Source organism: Lingula anatina, chromosome 1 (genome assembly GCF_051362555.1).
Source record: "Lingula anatina isolate TDL-2025a chromosome 1, LinAna3.0, whole genome shotgun sequence".
NCBI classification, from domain to species: domain Eukaryota; kingdom Metazoa; phylum Brachiopoda; class Lingulata; order Lingulida; family Lingulidae; genus Lingula; species Lingula anatina.
In genome coordinates, this window is record NC_141767.1 from 64,817,680 (window position 1) to 64,832,856 (window position 15,177).

General features: G+C 34.7%; 2 protein-coding genes across 3 annotated transcripts; one reads left to right on the plus strand and one right to left on the minus strand.

Moving 5' to 3' along the window:
- Positions 1 to 801: 801 nt before the first annotated feature.
- Positions 802 to 5,003, minus strand: LOC106162269 (carbohydrate sulfotransferase 9). The gene is made up of 3 exons (XM_013539492.2): positions 4,774 to 5,003; positions 4,201 to 4,226; positions 802 to 3,382 (listed from the first exon to the last, which is right to left on the minus strand). Exons 1-3 carry the CDS (start codon positions 4,859 to 4,861, stop codon positions 2,519 to 2,521), a joined length of 978 nt encoding a protein of 325 aa, XP_013394946.2. The 5' UTR covers positions 4,862 to 5,003; the 3' UTR covers positions 802 to 2,518.
- Positions 5,004 to 6,129: 1,126 nt separating this feature from the next.
- On the plus strand, positions 6,130 to 14,229 carry LOC106162453 (dehydrodolichyl diphosphate synthase complex subunit nus1). Of its 2 annotated transcripts, none has more exons than XM_087001736.1 (5): positions 6,130 to 6,242; positions 6,883 to 7,014; positions 12,301 to 12,459; positions 12,746 to 12,845; positions 13,367 to 14,229. In XM_087001736.1, the coding sequence occupies exons 1-5, from the start codon at positions 6,230 to 6,232 to the stop codon at positions 13,455 to 13,457; spliced, it is 495 nt and encodes a 164-aa protein (XP_086857862.1). In that variant the 5' UTR covers positions 6,130 to 6,229; the 3' UTR covers positions 13,458 to 14,229. The 2 variants fall into 2 exon arrangements, with proteins under 2 accessions (XP_086857862.1, XP_013395214.1); XM_013539760.2 differs by having other exon boundaries at positions 6,143 to 6,500.
- Positions 14,230 to 15,177: the final 948 nt, after the last annotated feature.

The following is a 15,177-nucleotide window of genomic DNA, read 5'->3' on the forward strand; positions in this document are numbered from 1 at the left end:
AGTTTGTATCACTTTTTCATCAGTTTACGGAATTCAGTGAAATACAGTATGTGCACCCCAAGAACGCTTTTCGTGTTTTCAACGAATACATTACAGTCACGGCAACAGTAACCACACTACTCCTTTTCCAGTGGAAACCACAGATACCAGCCGGTCTCAATATCGTCATCACACCACCCCGGTGTGAAAGGAATGCATGTCCCCCAGGAACGGAGGTCCTACGGATCTGGGAAAACATGTCCTATGGACATGCGTTCCCTAGGATGTACTGTCCTACCCGGACCTAGATTCCCAGCTGTATTTATACGCAGCTAGGACATGTATTCCTGTCGGACATAATTTCCTTTCACATATACACAGAAACGCAAGTCCTACATAATTAATGTCCGTACAATAATTATAAACACGGGGCCATAAGCATCGGTAATTTTCAGTCGGCTGGCAGCAGCTTCCACACAGGCTCATCAGTAAGACGGCTGGATGAATAACCAAGAGCATAGAGAAACGTAAGTGAGTTCGAATCCTCAGCAGCGATGTTACTCTATATACAAATGTTATCCTAATTCATTCTCCATTTCAACGAACAAAACGCACTATACAATTTGTTATACAATTTGGATTATTTTATTTAACGTTGAGCTATTTTAGAATTCCTTTAATAACTCGAATTTCGGATAATTATACGCAAAAGAGCATATTCTTTCTACTTTCACCTAAAAATACAAAGAATTAGAATGGGAAATTCGGGATCCATATGTAAGGGAAAAATTGCGCTCAGAAGACTAATAGTAAAAATGCATGTATAAAAAATAACAGACACATTCAATTTATTTATCTAACAATTATACACGTTTCATTTACAGTCTTAAACTGCATATTATGTCTCTCAAACTACAAATATTCCCAATGATCATCAAGGCACCAAGAAAAAAAAAGAACTGTCACCTAAACGATATGTATACCAGTACCAGAACAGCTCGAACGTGATCGAGAAGTGTTCAACACGTACTTGTAAGCAAGTATATCGCGAGAGGGCGGCTGTGTATTATTTCACACACTATTATTTCACCGAAAAACACCCCGTAAAACGTATAATGTGATGTGTATAAGGGCAAAAACATATTGTTTAGAAATGGACACGAGCCAAAATTCAAAGCTGTGTACCCCAGACATACAGTTGTATGTAAATGGCCGCTTAACAACAATTAAGGCATTAATGTAATGTGAAGAGGCCCGACATATTTCACAAGGTGGCGCGAATCTCATATTTTTCATATTAATCGGAAATAATATATATATATATATATATATATATATATATATATATATATATATATATCCTACATCTAATATTAATTTGTAGTTTTTTGTTTATTTAAAATATCTTAAGTTAGCCGAATAAAGTGTGTATAGGGGTACATGTATACAAATAATTATAATAAGCGTAATGACATTCTTAAACATCACGTTTAAATCTTCTGAAATTAACACATCATTCATATGAAAATGTCAGAGGACATCTATTACCAGTCTAGCTGGGAAAATATGTCCGATTAGGACATCGATACCTGTCTGCAGGACTTAGAATACTAAGTAATGGGTGTCCACTGGACGTTAAATCCTAGGAAATTATGTCCTAGGACATGCGTTCCTAGGAACGGAAGAGCCAGGACATGCATTCCCAGGACTTAGTGTCCGCAGGACATTAATTTCTAGGAATACATGTCCTACGGACATGCATTACGGCGGACATCCATTCCCTTCACACCGGTCCTCCTCCCCACAACTTTCCCCACCCCGACAACAGAGCCCTCTGTCGGTAAAACTGTCTACGTGGAGGATTTCGCCTCCATAGCCGACGAACAAGGTGATCCTACCCTCTACCAGGGCCACAGATGAATTTTTCACTTGATATTAACGGATATGTCTCTGGTAATAACTGCGGCCCTGGTAGAGGGTAAGGTGATGCAGAGTACAATATAAAGAAGGATGATGAAGAACCAAAGAAATTATCCAACAAGTTGCGTCTTTAACTGAAGAGAAAGCTAAGAAAATTGAGGAAGATGCAATAAAAGTCATAAAAGGATGTAAGGAAGAAAAACGGAAAGCAATCCGATTAAAATTAAGCAAAGCAGTTTCCATTTTCGTGATAACTGTAGAAGTTCAATAATTGACTGACGAACCCGTATGACGTTCATGACACTGTCATGAAGATTCATGCAACTTACAGCTGCAATAAAGACATGCCGACACTTTTTGAGCATCTATCAGTTGATTTCTGTTTAACAAGAAATTAAAAAGCAAAAAAAGGAATTCAAATTAGTTTGGGGAGATAAGTGTAAAAACGTTTAGTTGTTAGGCCATGTGTTTCTTTGTTTCACTGCAGTACAAAATATTTGTTAGACATGAAATTTAAAGATACGTTAAATGTGACAGGACTGAGCTAAATTTGACAATTCTTAATATCCACCATAGACTTTCATAAATGTTTTTTTTTACACACAAATGTGGTAGAAATCTAGTTTTGTTTCACAGAATAATCGTAGCCATAAATTTCGGCGTCTCTTCTATAAAGCTCCCAAATCTTTTGAACAATCCCTGGACTTAACTGCTTATAATATTTGTCCATGAAAGTCGCAGTTTTTGAAGACTTGTTAAAAGACGGATATCTTATTTGAGATCCTATCATATCTAAAATGTTATTGGAGTCTGTTTCAAGAGTTTCGTACTTTCCAATGACATCATAATCTATAGAACATGGATGACATAGATTATCGTACGTCCTCCAATGAATATCGATATTCTTTTTACCCCATTCAGTCTTGGTCTCGTCTAACAGATAATTGATAAATTCCTGAAAAGTCACACTCCGTCCAGTTTTTAAGGCATCTTCGGACGGGTTCTTCCTATATTTTTTAAGAATTCTTTTTCCCAGCCATAGTAGGTATGGGTCGTGGTCATCTTCAAGTTTATCCACGTAAGCCGACACGACGCGCTCCATCGGGTGTCTAACCATCATAAACTTCAGATAGTTCTGCAGACGATATTTCCTCCCGTACTCGTTGAACCTGGCAAGAGGGGTGACAAAGGAAAGAACCCTCATGTGAACATCTTCCTGCGATAGACTCATCGCTTCAGTATAATTATAATTATGTGTCAAATAGAGAAGTAACTTTTTCCAGTTCGTACAGCCAACTTTTGGCACCTCACAGAAAAGGAGTCCGTGTCTGTCGTCGACGTAAAGTTGTGTTATCTGTCCTATATCTGAGATATTAAAAGGCTTGGGTATTCCAAAGGATCTACACATCTCTTTTGCGTACTGCTTTCTTCTATTGTTTTCCAATTTCCAGTGTTCCGGTACTGCATCCCATTTTGTGGTTTTCTTATAGATAAAGTAATTAAGATGTCATCATTATTATCAATATCAAATACCAACAAAAGAAAGCTTGCAAAATTGTCGAACTGAATTTGAATGTTATTTATATAATGCTCCTTAAGCGTAAGAAACAACCACTTTTAGTTCAAATTACCACTGCTGCTTTGCAACGAAGTTCTTTTGGGTATAGGATGTTTAGAACGGACAGCGTGGTGGACTAACAGGAATATTTATTTCGACTGAAGTGTGAAGAATGGTGTCATGATTTGAATCTTTTTAGATAAATTCTTCACACATCAGAAGTGCTGATTTCTTACTCGAGGCTTTGTTTTCAGTAAATAGGGTAAATCGTGGGCCTCTTCATTCTACACAAGGACCCATCAAACTAGTATATATGATAGATCCTATAGTTCTACACATATGTGCCAGTCATTCTCGACATGTGACGCAAATTTCAATCATCCTTGCTTATATTTTTAAAATTGAAAAAAAAAAAATTGTTAGTGGCAGAGGATTATACATGTAATATGACAAGTATACAATTTTGGATCTCCCATCGTTTATCTAGCTATGTACAGAGAAAACCAATTACAGTTATAGACGAATTTCAACAGATGTTATAAGAATAAAGTGATTTTTTTCTTCAATCAGTAGCTATATATGAAACTTGTTTACCTCCAATGTTCAGAGCATCTTCATCAGTTAATGAGGTTATCCAGGTGAATATTCGATATAAAAGCTGCTGATTAAAGAAAAAAATAATTTATTCAATAACATTCATACTTTTAAACATATAAAGTCTACGGATTTGCTGCATTACTTACCATGCATGAAAGGCCATCGTGACTGTCTGAAATTACAACATCAATAAAAAAGTTCATAAGGCATATCGAGCCGGTGCTTTATGTAAGAATTTAAAAAAAAAATCGTTGTCTCATCCTAACGTACATGCGTTGTTACGTTAATGATTATTTATACGTCTTCAATATTCCCCATACATTGTATATGCAGCGTCTATTATGTGCAGTGTCACGTCTAAATGCGCTTGTCTATAAAATTCACAGTGAATCGTCTGCCGGTTGCACTAGAGGTGATTTAGTCAACAGAACAGACAGAATGCGAAATCCGTTTACCTCTCATGTCAATCGACATTAGAAAATTCGTAAACCGTAAATTTAGAACATGTAAATTTAGCAATGTGGCTACGTGAAGTTGTTTTAAACAGCCAATGTCCATGAGAAAATAGACCTACCTGACTTCAACAAGTCCACTTTGGCTACTCAGGTAGTTTTACATTCGAGTATCCACGGTTTTATGTTAAATTACCCAATTCAAAAGTGACATTCAACATCAAATTTGAGATAATACACTATTGTATTAAATAAACGTTTTCTTACCTCCGACCCCGTTGTTGAATACTAGATGTAAAATGCTTGTAATGCAGATGCAGAAAACTGCAATAAGGCACACTCTTCGAGTCTGCATCGTAGCGAGTTAAGATTGTCTCTGCAAGCGCGACAAACTAGTTCATAAAGTAAATCTCATTGCACAGGAACAAACCCCCATTCACTTTGTGAATGTTCTACTGTGTGCAGACCGTGACGCATCTGCAAATATATTCCCTGCCCAAAGACGATATCAACCAAGCCGATCAGTGTCAGCACGCCATCCAGGTTAATCATATGCGCTGCACAGCCTGGAATCTACACTAATTTACTATGTTGATGCTAGATTGTGTTAGGATATATTTGTTGATCACCGGATAATGGAGAGACTAAGTTTAGCGTAAGATGATAATTTTGTTCATGCAAATTGTTTAAGAAGGGGATATTTGCAAAACGAAAATATTTATCTCCTTTCGTTTTTCTTAAACGACGCACTCACACATTTAAAGAACTATGTTACACATGCTACATTTTGATAGCGTTATTCATTAGGCTTTAACTTTGTCATAAAGCTGTATTTCGTTTGTCCGATTTACTTTTTCAATGAATCAAATTTTCCACCCACTGCCTATTTAATTTCAAACCTGGAAATTTGACAAAAAGCTTATTTATTCATTGCATATAGGGCCTATGTTTTATGATGATTTACACGTAGTTATAAATGAAATTATCGTCAAATACATATACAGTTAGTTTTTAACGTTTTTTTTATCCTGCCGGTATCACTTAAATACCAACAAACCATAAACTCAGAGGTAATCATCAAGAAGATACTCACTGGTTATTATTTTGTTGATTAACGACATAGGCCCCTATAGCAAAAGTAGCTTTATCAATATCATCATTGTCAAAAAAAAATTAAAGAATAAATGTGTTTTTTTTTCCCTATGACGTTTTTTGTATGTGGGGTGTCCTCAATCCGATGTTGACCTCAATATTTATTGGATTCCATATTTTTATTTCATTTGGGGCATGGGTACTTTTTCGGAAAAAATTCCCCTCCTCTCTTAATTTCTCTTACAACGTACCAGCTAATAGTTTATCAAGTCCTAGCGGCAGCCAATGAAAAGAGTACATTTGTCGTACATGACATACCAAACATAAATTTAAATGGTTTGATTAAAAAATATGGTCCAAAACAATACACATGTATATATTTTATAAAGAATATTATTACAATTTAAAAAAAGGATTGAGTATGTTTGCTAAGTTTCAGTATATTGTTCTTGTATTTATGTGTGAGCTTTGCTCAAATTGTATCTGTGGTAGGATTTGTTAATAATGACCAATCAGATTTAAGTATTTTCTATAAAATAGATCCGGTCCTGTTGCCAGCTGAGCTGTCTGTTCGTCGAGGCATGGAAGCCGGTGGCCGTTCATAAGTTTCATCATTCGCTAACTTCTTAGTATGAGTGTATTAGGTACATTATTACAATTGGCACATTTTTTGTTAGCTATAAAAATTTGGATCTGTAGCTGGATTAAACATGTTGCTAAACCATGGGCCCCTTTCAAGGGCAGAGACGTACAGTCATACGATTCCAAATCGTTGAAACGACTTCCAATTCACTTGGGTGTCATCATTCTAGAGGACAACATATCTTATATAGACATTGCAAACATTATTATATGGTGCATGACACTAGGTATATCATATATATCTGTTTATGATAGAAAAGGTGAGTACATTTAAGTGATGAGTAGTTACTTTAATAACTTGATGCACAATCGACATGTTGCTGACATGCACTGGACTTATCATGAAGATCAGATCATAAGCTACATTGCCTAACCCAGAGAGAAAAAGTAAAAGTACTATTTTGTATCAGTCACACACACTCAAGGGATTTTCAAAAATGAAACATTCATAAAGTTAAGCTTCTGTGGTGATAGGTCATATTTTCTAGTGATCATCACCTAATATTTATTATTGATAAATTATGATTCTAACATCCCAACTGGCTTTATTACTTAAATTTTATGTTCATGGGTTAATATAGTTTTCTTGCAAACAACTTCTAAAGATCAGTATTATTTACAAGTGTTGTCATTTGGTTTCAGGTGCAATCAGACAAAACCAAAACCATTTAGCAGAAGAAATACATAAAAGGCAAGAAGAATTATATAAAAAACGGCGAGAATCATTTAATATAAATGTATACAATGGACTGTATGATAGTTCGAAAAATACAGGTGAGACAATTTGGAATTTGTAATAAAATCCTTTTTTATGACTATTCTTGTAATTCTTTATTTACAAAAGTCATTTATTAATATGCAAAATGTAATTACCTGAAGTGACCTGCGTGGACACTGGTCAGTTAATTAATTAATATAAGACTCAGTGTTGTGTACTTTTTATGTACAGACACAGATTTGTCTGTACATATAGCCATCATCTGCGTCTGTCGTCGCCGTCGCCGTGCACTTTAACCGTAAACACGATAAGTGAAAAGCCATTTTACCTTTTGGCTTGAAACTTACAGAACTGATGAATATTCATAATACGCCGGTCAAGTTCGAAAATCAGCATGATTGGGCCATTTTTAGGGAAGTTATGCTTTTTTTCACTTTTTTCAGCATATATGCAACACCGTAAACACGATAAGTGAAAAACCGTATTACATTTTGGCTTGAAACTTACAGTACTGATGAATATTCATAATACGCCAGTTAAGTTCGAAAATCAGCATGATCGGGTCATTTTTAGGAAAGTTATGCTTTTTTTTCACTTTTTCAGCATATATGCAACACCGTAAACACGATAAGTGAAAAACTGTATTACATTTTGGCTTGAAACTTACATTACTGATGAATATTCATAATACGCCGGTTAAGTTCGAAAATCAGCATGATCGGGTAATTTTTAGGGAAGTTATGCTTTTTTTCACTTTTTTCAGCATATATGCAACACCGTAAACACGATAAGTGAAAAACTGTATTACATTTTGGCTTGAAACTTACATTACTGATGAATATTCATAATACGCCGGTTAAGTTCGAAAATCAGCATGATCGGGTAATTTTTAGGGAAGTTATGCTTTTTTTTCACTTTTTTCAGCATATATGCAACACCGTAAACACAATATAAGAAAAACAGATTGGCCAATTGTCATTGTACTCACAGGAGTGGTCAATCTTACTAAAATGCAGGTTGAGTTCAAAATTCAGTATAATTGGGCCATTATTTTAGGAGTTATGCTGTTTTTTCACAATTCCTCAGATTCAATTCTTAGGCATGTTAATAGTCTCATAATTGAACTAATAAGAAATGTAAAAGTGTTTGTTTGATATTTCCTGCATCTTTACAACATTTTTAGCTGATTATGTAAAAATGATGGTAAACTTGTTATCGTGTATTGTGTAATAAAGTGTCAAAAATGGAAATAAACTCATATCATTGCAGTTTGTCAGATGCATTCATCCACTATGTTCAGAATCTCAGAATGGAGGAAATTGGACATTTAACACTGTTCTATTGATACTTTTCCCATCTCATCAATTTTCTTCATTGGTCATATAAAAATTGCAGTAAACTGTTTATTTTGTTTTATGTTAAAATAGTGTTAAAAATGGAAATAAACCCATTTCAGAACAGTGCTGTCTTGTTTACATTTTGGCATTTTCAATATGTGACTTTAAAGTTCCATGGGCCTGAAGACTTTTGCTAGTCACATTTTCTGAATAACCATGATACTAATATTTTATAATTAAAAATTGATGGTTATTATGCTGCAAAACATTATGTAATGTTGCATCAAAATTTGAAGAAACCCCTATTTTGGGCACTGCTCCCATGATGACCATTTAAGGAAAATCATGTCAATTACTGTTCTCAAACTTACAGGAAAGAAACATGGGTCTAAAATACAGCTTCAGTAGACAATGCAGTCTGTTTGGTAAATTTTCTGGCAATTAAACAGTTTTTTGTGAAAATTTAATTTCTTACTTATTGGCATTTCCAAGGTGTGACTTAGAACCTCCACGGACTTGAAGACCCATGCTAGTCACATTTTCTTAAAATCCATGACAGGTATAATTTATTATGAAAAATGGATGGTCATTATGCTGTAAAACATTATGTAATATTGCATCAAAATTTGAAGAAACCCCTATTTTGGGCACTGCTCCCATGATAACCATTTAAGGAAAGTCATGTCACTTACTGTTCTCAAACTTACAGGAAAGAAACATGGGACTAAAATACAGCTTCAGTAGGCAGTGCAGTCTGTTTGGTAAATTTTTCTGGTAGTTAAGCAGTTTTTTTGTGAAAATTTAATTTTTCACATATTGGCATTTTCAATATATGACTTTGAAGTTCCATGATCCTGAAGACCTTTGCTTGTCACATTTTCTGAATATGCGTTATACTAATATTTTATAATTAAAAATTGATGGTCATTATGCTGTTAAACATTATGTAATGTTGCATCAAAATTTGAAGAAACCCCTGTTTTGGGCACTGCTCCCATGATGACCATTTAAGGAAAATCGTGTCAATTACTGTTCTCAAACTTACAGGAAAGAAACATGGGTCTAAAATACAGCTTCAGTAGGCAATGCAGTCTGTTTGGTAAATTTTTCTGGCAATTAAACAGTTTTTTGTGAAAATGTAATTTTTCACATATTGGCATTTCCAAGGTGTGACTTAGAACCTCCACGGGCTTGAAGACCCATGCTAGTAACATTTTCTGAAAATTCATGACACTTATATTTTATTATTAAAAATCGATGGTCATTATGCCGTTAAGCATTATGTAATGTTGCATCAAAATAGAAGAAAACACAATTTTGGGTGCTGCTGCCTTGATGACCATTATGGGAAAACTGTGTTACTTATGACTGTCAAACTTTCAAAAAAGAAACACAGGACTAAAATGCAGCCTGAGTTGGAAAAGCAGTCTAATTGGCTTCTTTTTCTGGAAGCTATACATTTTAGTGTAATATTCATTATCTTTTTGGCATATTCATTGTGGGATACAGAGCTCCCATGGACATGAAGCCGAATGGTAATCATATTTTCTACATGTCCATCCTATTTATAGTCAATAAACAAAAATTGGTGATAATTATTCTCTAATTTATTATGTAATGTTACATCAAAATTGACAACAATCTTTTTGCACTGCTACTGCAAACATTATGAAAAGAAAACTGTGCTACTTATTATCATTTTTAACTTACAAGTATGATTTTTAGGATTGGCCTTCAGCTCATATGAGAAAACCAGCTCTATTGGATTATCATTTTTATTGAATTTATGCATTTTTTGTGAAATTTTCATTTTTCTCATTCTGGCACTTTCTAAGTATAAACTTGAACTCCGATGGGCCTGAAGCCTTATGCTTTTAATTTCGTCTGTGTTACCTGTTGTGCATAAGTTGATGTTGACTGTGCAGTTAAACATAATGTATTATTGCATCAGGATTGGTAGTCTCCTATTTTGGGCATTATGGTTTTGTGCTTTTCTTAAAGTGTGACTTATGGGCCTAAAGACCTTTGAGTGGGTCAGTCTGTAAATTACCCTTGGGTATCACTAGATTAATTTCAGAGTTATTTGCCTTAATAGGCCATTAAATGAGATTACATAAAGCACACTTGTTGATATTTCCCTGTAAACTCCCAAAGGTAAAGCTCTCTGCTAGATTAATAATAAGGAAGCAGTGATAATTATGCAGGTAAATTTTGTTTAATATTGCAAATAAGTTTTAAATTATATATATATATATATATATATATATATATATATATATATATATATATATCAAACTGGAAGATTAAAAGTTTGAATAGCATCTTCATTGGAATTATATTTACCTCAAGCTCTGCCAAGGAGGTCATATTTTCACCCCCGTTTGTCTGTCATCCACATAACACAAAAAGTTATGGACTGATTTTGCAGAAATTTTCAGGAACTGTCGGAAGTGGGCCAAAGAGGACAATGATTAATTTTTGGTGGTGGTCTGGAACAATAATCAATCAATTATCAATAATAATCAACAATTGCTGCCTTGGCAGAGGTCTGCACTCTCAAAGTGCTTTTCTAGCTTTGTTATGTTTTCCTTTATAATTTTTTCTCAAACACTTGCATTTGTGACTTTTAACTCTCATCTGCCTGGGGCTCTGCACATTTTCTGTATTTCCACATAAGCAGTTGTATTGTTTTTTATGTCTTTAAACATTATGTAATATTATTTTATGCACTGTCATCATTTTTCAAATATTGACAGTTTCATAATGTGAATTTGAACTCTCATGGTTCTGAAACTGTAATTTTATTGAAGGGGTGGACCATCTTCTGGGTCTTCCTGAATACAGTCAGGTTATTAAGTTTATATTGACTGGTATCTGTTTTTTTCTGTTGGAAGACCATCAAAATGGAGGATGGATCAACATAGATACTTTGTAATACTGTCAGAAAATATCTCTGGGTCCGCTCCTGTTATTGACCATGTTACCTGTTGTGCAAGATTAAAATTCAGTGTTGACTGACAGTGCTATTATAAGCATTATTTATTATTGCATCAAAATTGACAAAATGACCTTTTTTGCATCTTTATTTTCTGTTTTTTTGTCTGTACATTTGACAGCTTTGCTGCCTTGTTATTTCAAGCAAACACATTTACTCTATCCTGGAACTCTACTTAACATTTTCCAGCCATTTTGAAAGAGTTATATTAAGGATACAGCTAGCTGTACATCAGGGGCGTGGCTCTTTGGGCGTGTCTGCCGGGCACTACCCACCACTTAAGTTGTCTGACGATGGTCATTCTAGCTTCCTGGGACTCTAAGGAACATTTTCCAGTTATTTTTTTGGAGTTAAATTTTGGGCATGCTAGCTGTACATTGAGGGTGTGGCTCTTTGGGTGTGTCTGCCGGGCACTACCCACCACTTAAATTGTCTGTCGATGGTCATTCAACTTTCCTGGGACTTTAAGGAACATTTTCCAGTTATTTTTTTAGGGTTAACTTTTAGGTCATGCTAGCCGGATTTCCACCCCCTATAAATCAGGGTCTGCCAGCCACACCCCACCACTCAATTTGTCTGTCAGTATCTATTTAATATATCTGAGACCATGCTGAAAGACCCCCAATAGGTTTCTAAGGGTTCTCCTAAAAAGTACTGCTAGCTGGATTTGAGGGGCCTTTGTTTTGGACCCCCCTGACCACACCCACCACTGGAAATATGGCAGACTGCCATTTTCATACATGGGTAAGCATGTAAGTCATTGCCAGGTACAAGAAAATTGGTGATCTTTTCAGGCTTGCTCAACCCTCTGGGTTCCCGGACTTATTTGTAGCCAATGCAAAAAAAGGGCTAAAATTCTTTTTGGACTAGTATTTTTTTCTGTTTTTGACAATCATTTTCATATTTTACAGCAGATGTAGTACAGGCCTATGATCCCAAAAGCTAAAGCTGTACTGCAAATGCTGTTTAAGTTAATCTTTATTTTGCTGTGAAATTTTCATTCATTAAAGGATCATCCAGTAGTAACAGCTCAGATGTTCAGCTGCTGTCTGAGGAGGACGGCCAGCTCAGTCTTGTTCAGGTAGCCAAAGAAATCAGCAAATCAGTGAAGGAGAAAAGATGGAAGGTAGAGGATGTATCCCTGCAAAATGTAGAAAATTACCTACTAGGTATTTTTTCTTTGGTGTTTTGATTTTTATTTTCAGTAAGATAACAGAACGTAGCATGTCTTGGATTAACAATCTTATATTGAATGTCTTTTTACTTTTCTGCATACTGTTTTATGTAAAACTTATTTTGTTTGTTAGTTTGACATGATATGTTTTGATTTTGTAATTTCACTCTGTCATATTTTTCTGATCTACTGTATCATATAAAGCATATATCAGAGAAACCTACACTGACTCCAGCTACGATTGACCTTTGTCAATATTTTCCTTTTTTTTTTTTTTTCAGAAAAGTCACGTTTTCCAGACCCTGATCTAGTGATTAAATTTGGTGCTGCAGAATGTTTAATGGGATTTCTTCCATGGCAAATTCGTCTCACTGAGTTTTTGTAAGTTGTCATTTCTTGTTAAGGAGATTATAAACTATTTGCTAGGTATACATTGCAGTTGCATTTGTATTATTATGTACTATTTCTAGGTGCAATATTAAATACTGGGGTAGCGCTAACACTCGCCAATTTAGCCAAATGCTAAAATTGGCTTAAATTGGCTAAAGAAAAAGGGCTTGATTTGACGTTTTAGCCAAATTATAACCATTTTGATAACAAATTGACAAAAATGTGGTGATTTGGCTAAGTGAAAAAAATTGCTAGTGCTACCCCAGAAATACAGTTTATCCACTAGATCAATGATTTGTATTTAATCATTGAGAGAGATTCCAAAATCCATGACTTTGGATATAAGTATAATTCCTTTTCGAACAAGGGATCTACAGAATATATGGCATCACACTTAAAAGACATTTTGATCATGTTTTCAATGCAAGAATTGACCTTTTGCACATATTGATTCAATATGGTGTATGCTCTATGTGAACATTTGCGATGATGTTTCTGCTGCTCTATTTCAGTGTAAGTCCTTCCCACAGAGGTCTCTCCTACAAGACATTCCTATCCCTGTTACAAGACTATGGGAACACACAGCAGCGGTTTGGGAAGTGACGGCCATCACACTGTCACAACTCCTGTGTGTATGTGTACAGATACAATGAATAGTATATTATATCAAGTCTGAATACTCCAGAATGTAATGTGAATCTTGAAAGATTACATTTTGAAGGATGATAGTGATAATGTTTGAGGTACAGATATTTTTTGTGTATTCTTTTAAGAATGATGCATTATTAAATGATGCAGGTTATTTACATACTGTGCACAACTACAAATACTAACAAAAAGAATTTATATTTTGAATTATACATTTCATTAAGCCCAATGGTCATATAGAAACATTTGTACAAGTTTACATCGGTCTGGTCTGTGTTTTGAAAATGCAGGTTCATTCCTTATTTGGATCTTATTGACATCATCATGGTGTTTCTTTATACAATCTGGAGAGGTTTGTCGAGTAAGTTCACTTGATATGTATAATTTTTATTTAGTATCCCAAAAGGTTATCAAGAAATAAAAATTATCACTTTAATATACAGTGGCATCAAACCCTAATAAAGAGGAAATGGTTTAACACTGAGAAGGTAACGGGACTGTATGAAAATGCCCGTTGCAACTATGCTTTTATCATCTTGTAACGGTTAATGAATGTTTGACAAAATTGTCTGGGACACCAAATTTTTGTAATATTTGTTTTTGTAGTTGAAATAGTCAGAAGAGTTTGAAATCTGTTTTAAATTATGATAGGCAATAAGACAAATACTAGAATCGACATTGAATTACAAGTCTCGTGTTATTAAAAAGTTCCATAATCAACATCTGAGCTTGTGATCTTGTCTTATTTTCTGTTTTCCGTTTTGATGAGCAGTAAGCTCACATTGAATTGTATGAGTGCCACTTCAAATGTGGAAGGAATGATTGAGACGGAGTGGTTGTGCCTTTTTTGCCATGCTGAGTGGGCTTCTTCATTTAAACTGCTGTTGAATTCCACCTGGGGTGGCAATTGACGTGAATATACTTTATCTGAAACTTTTATGAATCTTATTGCAGAAAGATACGTTGGGTCAATAAAGACTCTAAATATCGACAAAGTAGTTCTTTGTTTCTCACACTCATTGTTATCTTTGATGATCTCAAGAAAGAAAAAATTTAACGTGATGCTGAAGGTTATTAAAACAGAAATTGAATTCAATAGCAAATTAAAAAAAAAATGTTACCTACCATGGATGACCTGGAATATTTATTTCCCCTATAAAAGCAGACACGTATTAATTTCCCCTATAAAAGCAGACACGTATGTGGGGTTCATGTGTATTTTCTTTTCCTTATTTTGTTTATGAAATTTGACATCGGTATTTTGCGTATGAAACGTGACCAGAATGCGCTATCGAAGCCGACCTACGCAGTGCATATAACACAATAATGTAATGGCGTTGGAGTCACAGACGTTATTATTGGTTCACTGATTACCTAAACTGGATTAACTTTACCTGTCATGATGTACAAAAGCCAATGACCATTTAGGTGCATTGATCACAAAAGAAAAGTTAAAGTTCGTAATGAGACATATTTTATGCGGCAAATATACTATGTTTTTCTTTTTCCATTACTTTTACGGTGACTGAATTAAGATTTGCTCCATGTAGAAAAGTGCCTGTTAAATTAGAAAAAAAAAAACCATACATTGTATTCACATGTTATTTGCCTTCAAGAAAAACTAGCTACAATCGGGTTTGGTCATCCTTACGGGCTAATAACACCATTATATATT

Bases quoted from the DNA above. Each gene is read 5' to 3' on its own strand.
- LOC106162269 (XM_013539492.2), bottom strand. From the start codon at position 4,861: ATGCAGACTCGAAGAGTGTGCCTTATTGCAGTTTTCTGCATCTGCATT. The intron at 4,227-4,773 runs GTAAGAAAACGT...TTGTAATTTCAG, and splicing joins ATTCAACAACGGGGTCGGAG to ACAGTCACGATGGCCTTTCA. The intron at 3,383-4,200 runs GTAAGTAATGCA...TTTATCTATAAG, and splicing joins ACGATGGCCTTTCATGCATG to AAAACCACAAAATGGGATGC.
- LOC106162453 (XM_013539760.2), top strand. From the start codon at position 6,230: ATGAGTGTATTAGGTACATTATTACAATTGGCACATTTTTTGTTAGCT. The intron at 12,460-12,745 runs GTATTTTTTCTT...TTTTTTTTTCAG, and splicing joins TGTAGAAAATTACCTACTAG to AAAAGTCACGTTTTCCAGAC. The intron at 12,846-13,366 runs GTAAGTTGTCAT...GCTCTATTTCAG, and splicing joins ATTCGTCTCACTGAGTTTTT to TGTAAGTCCTTCCCACAGAG.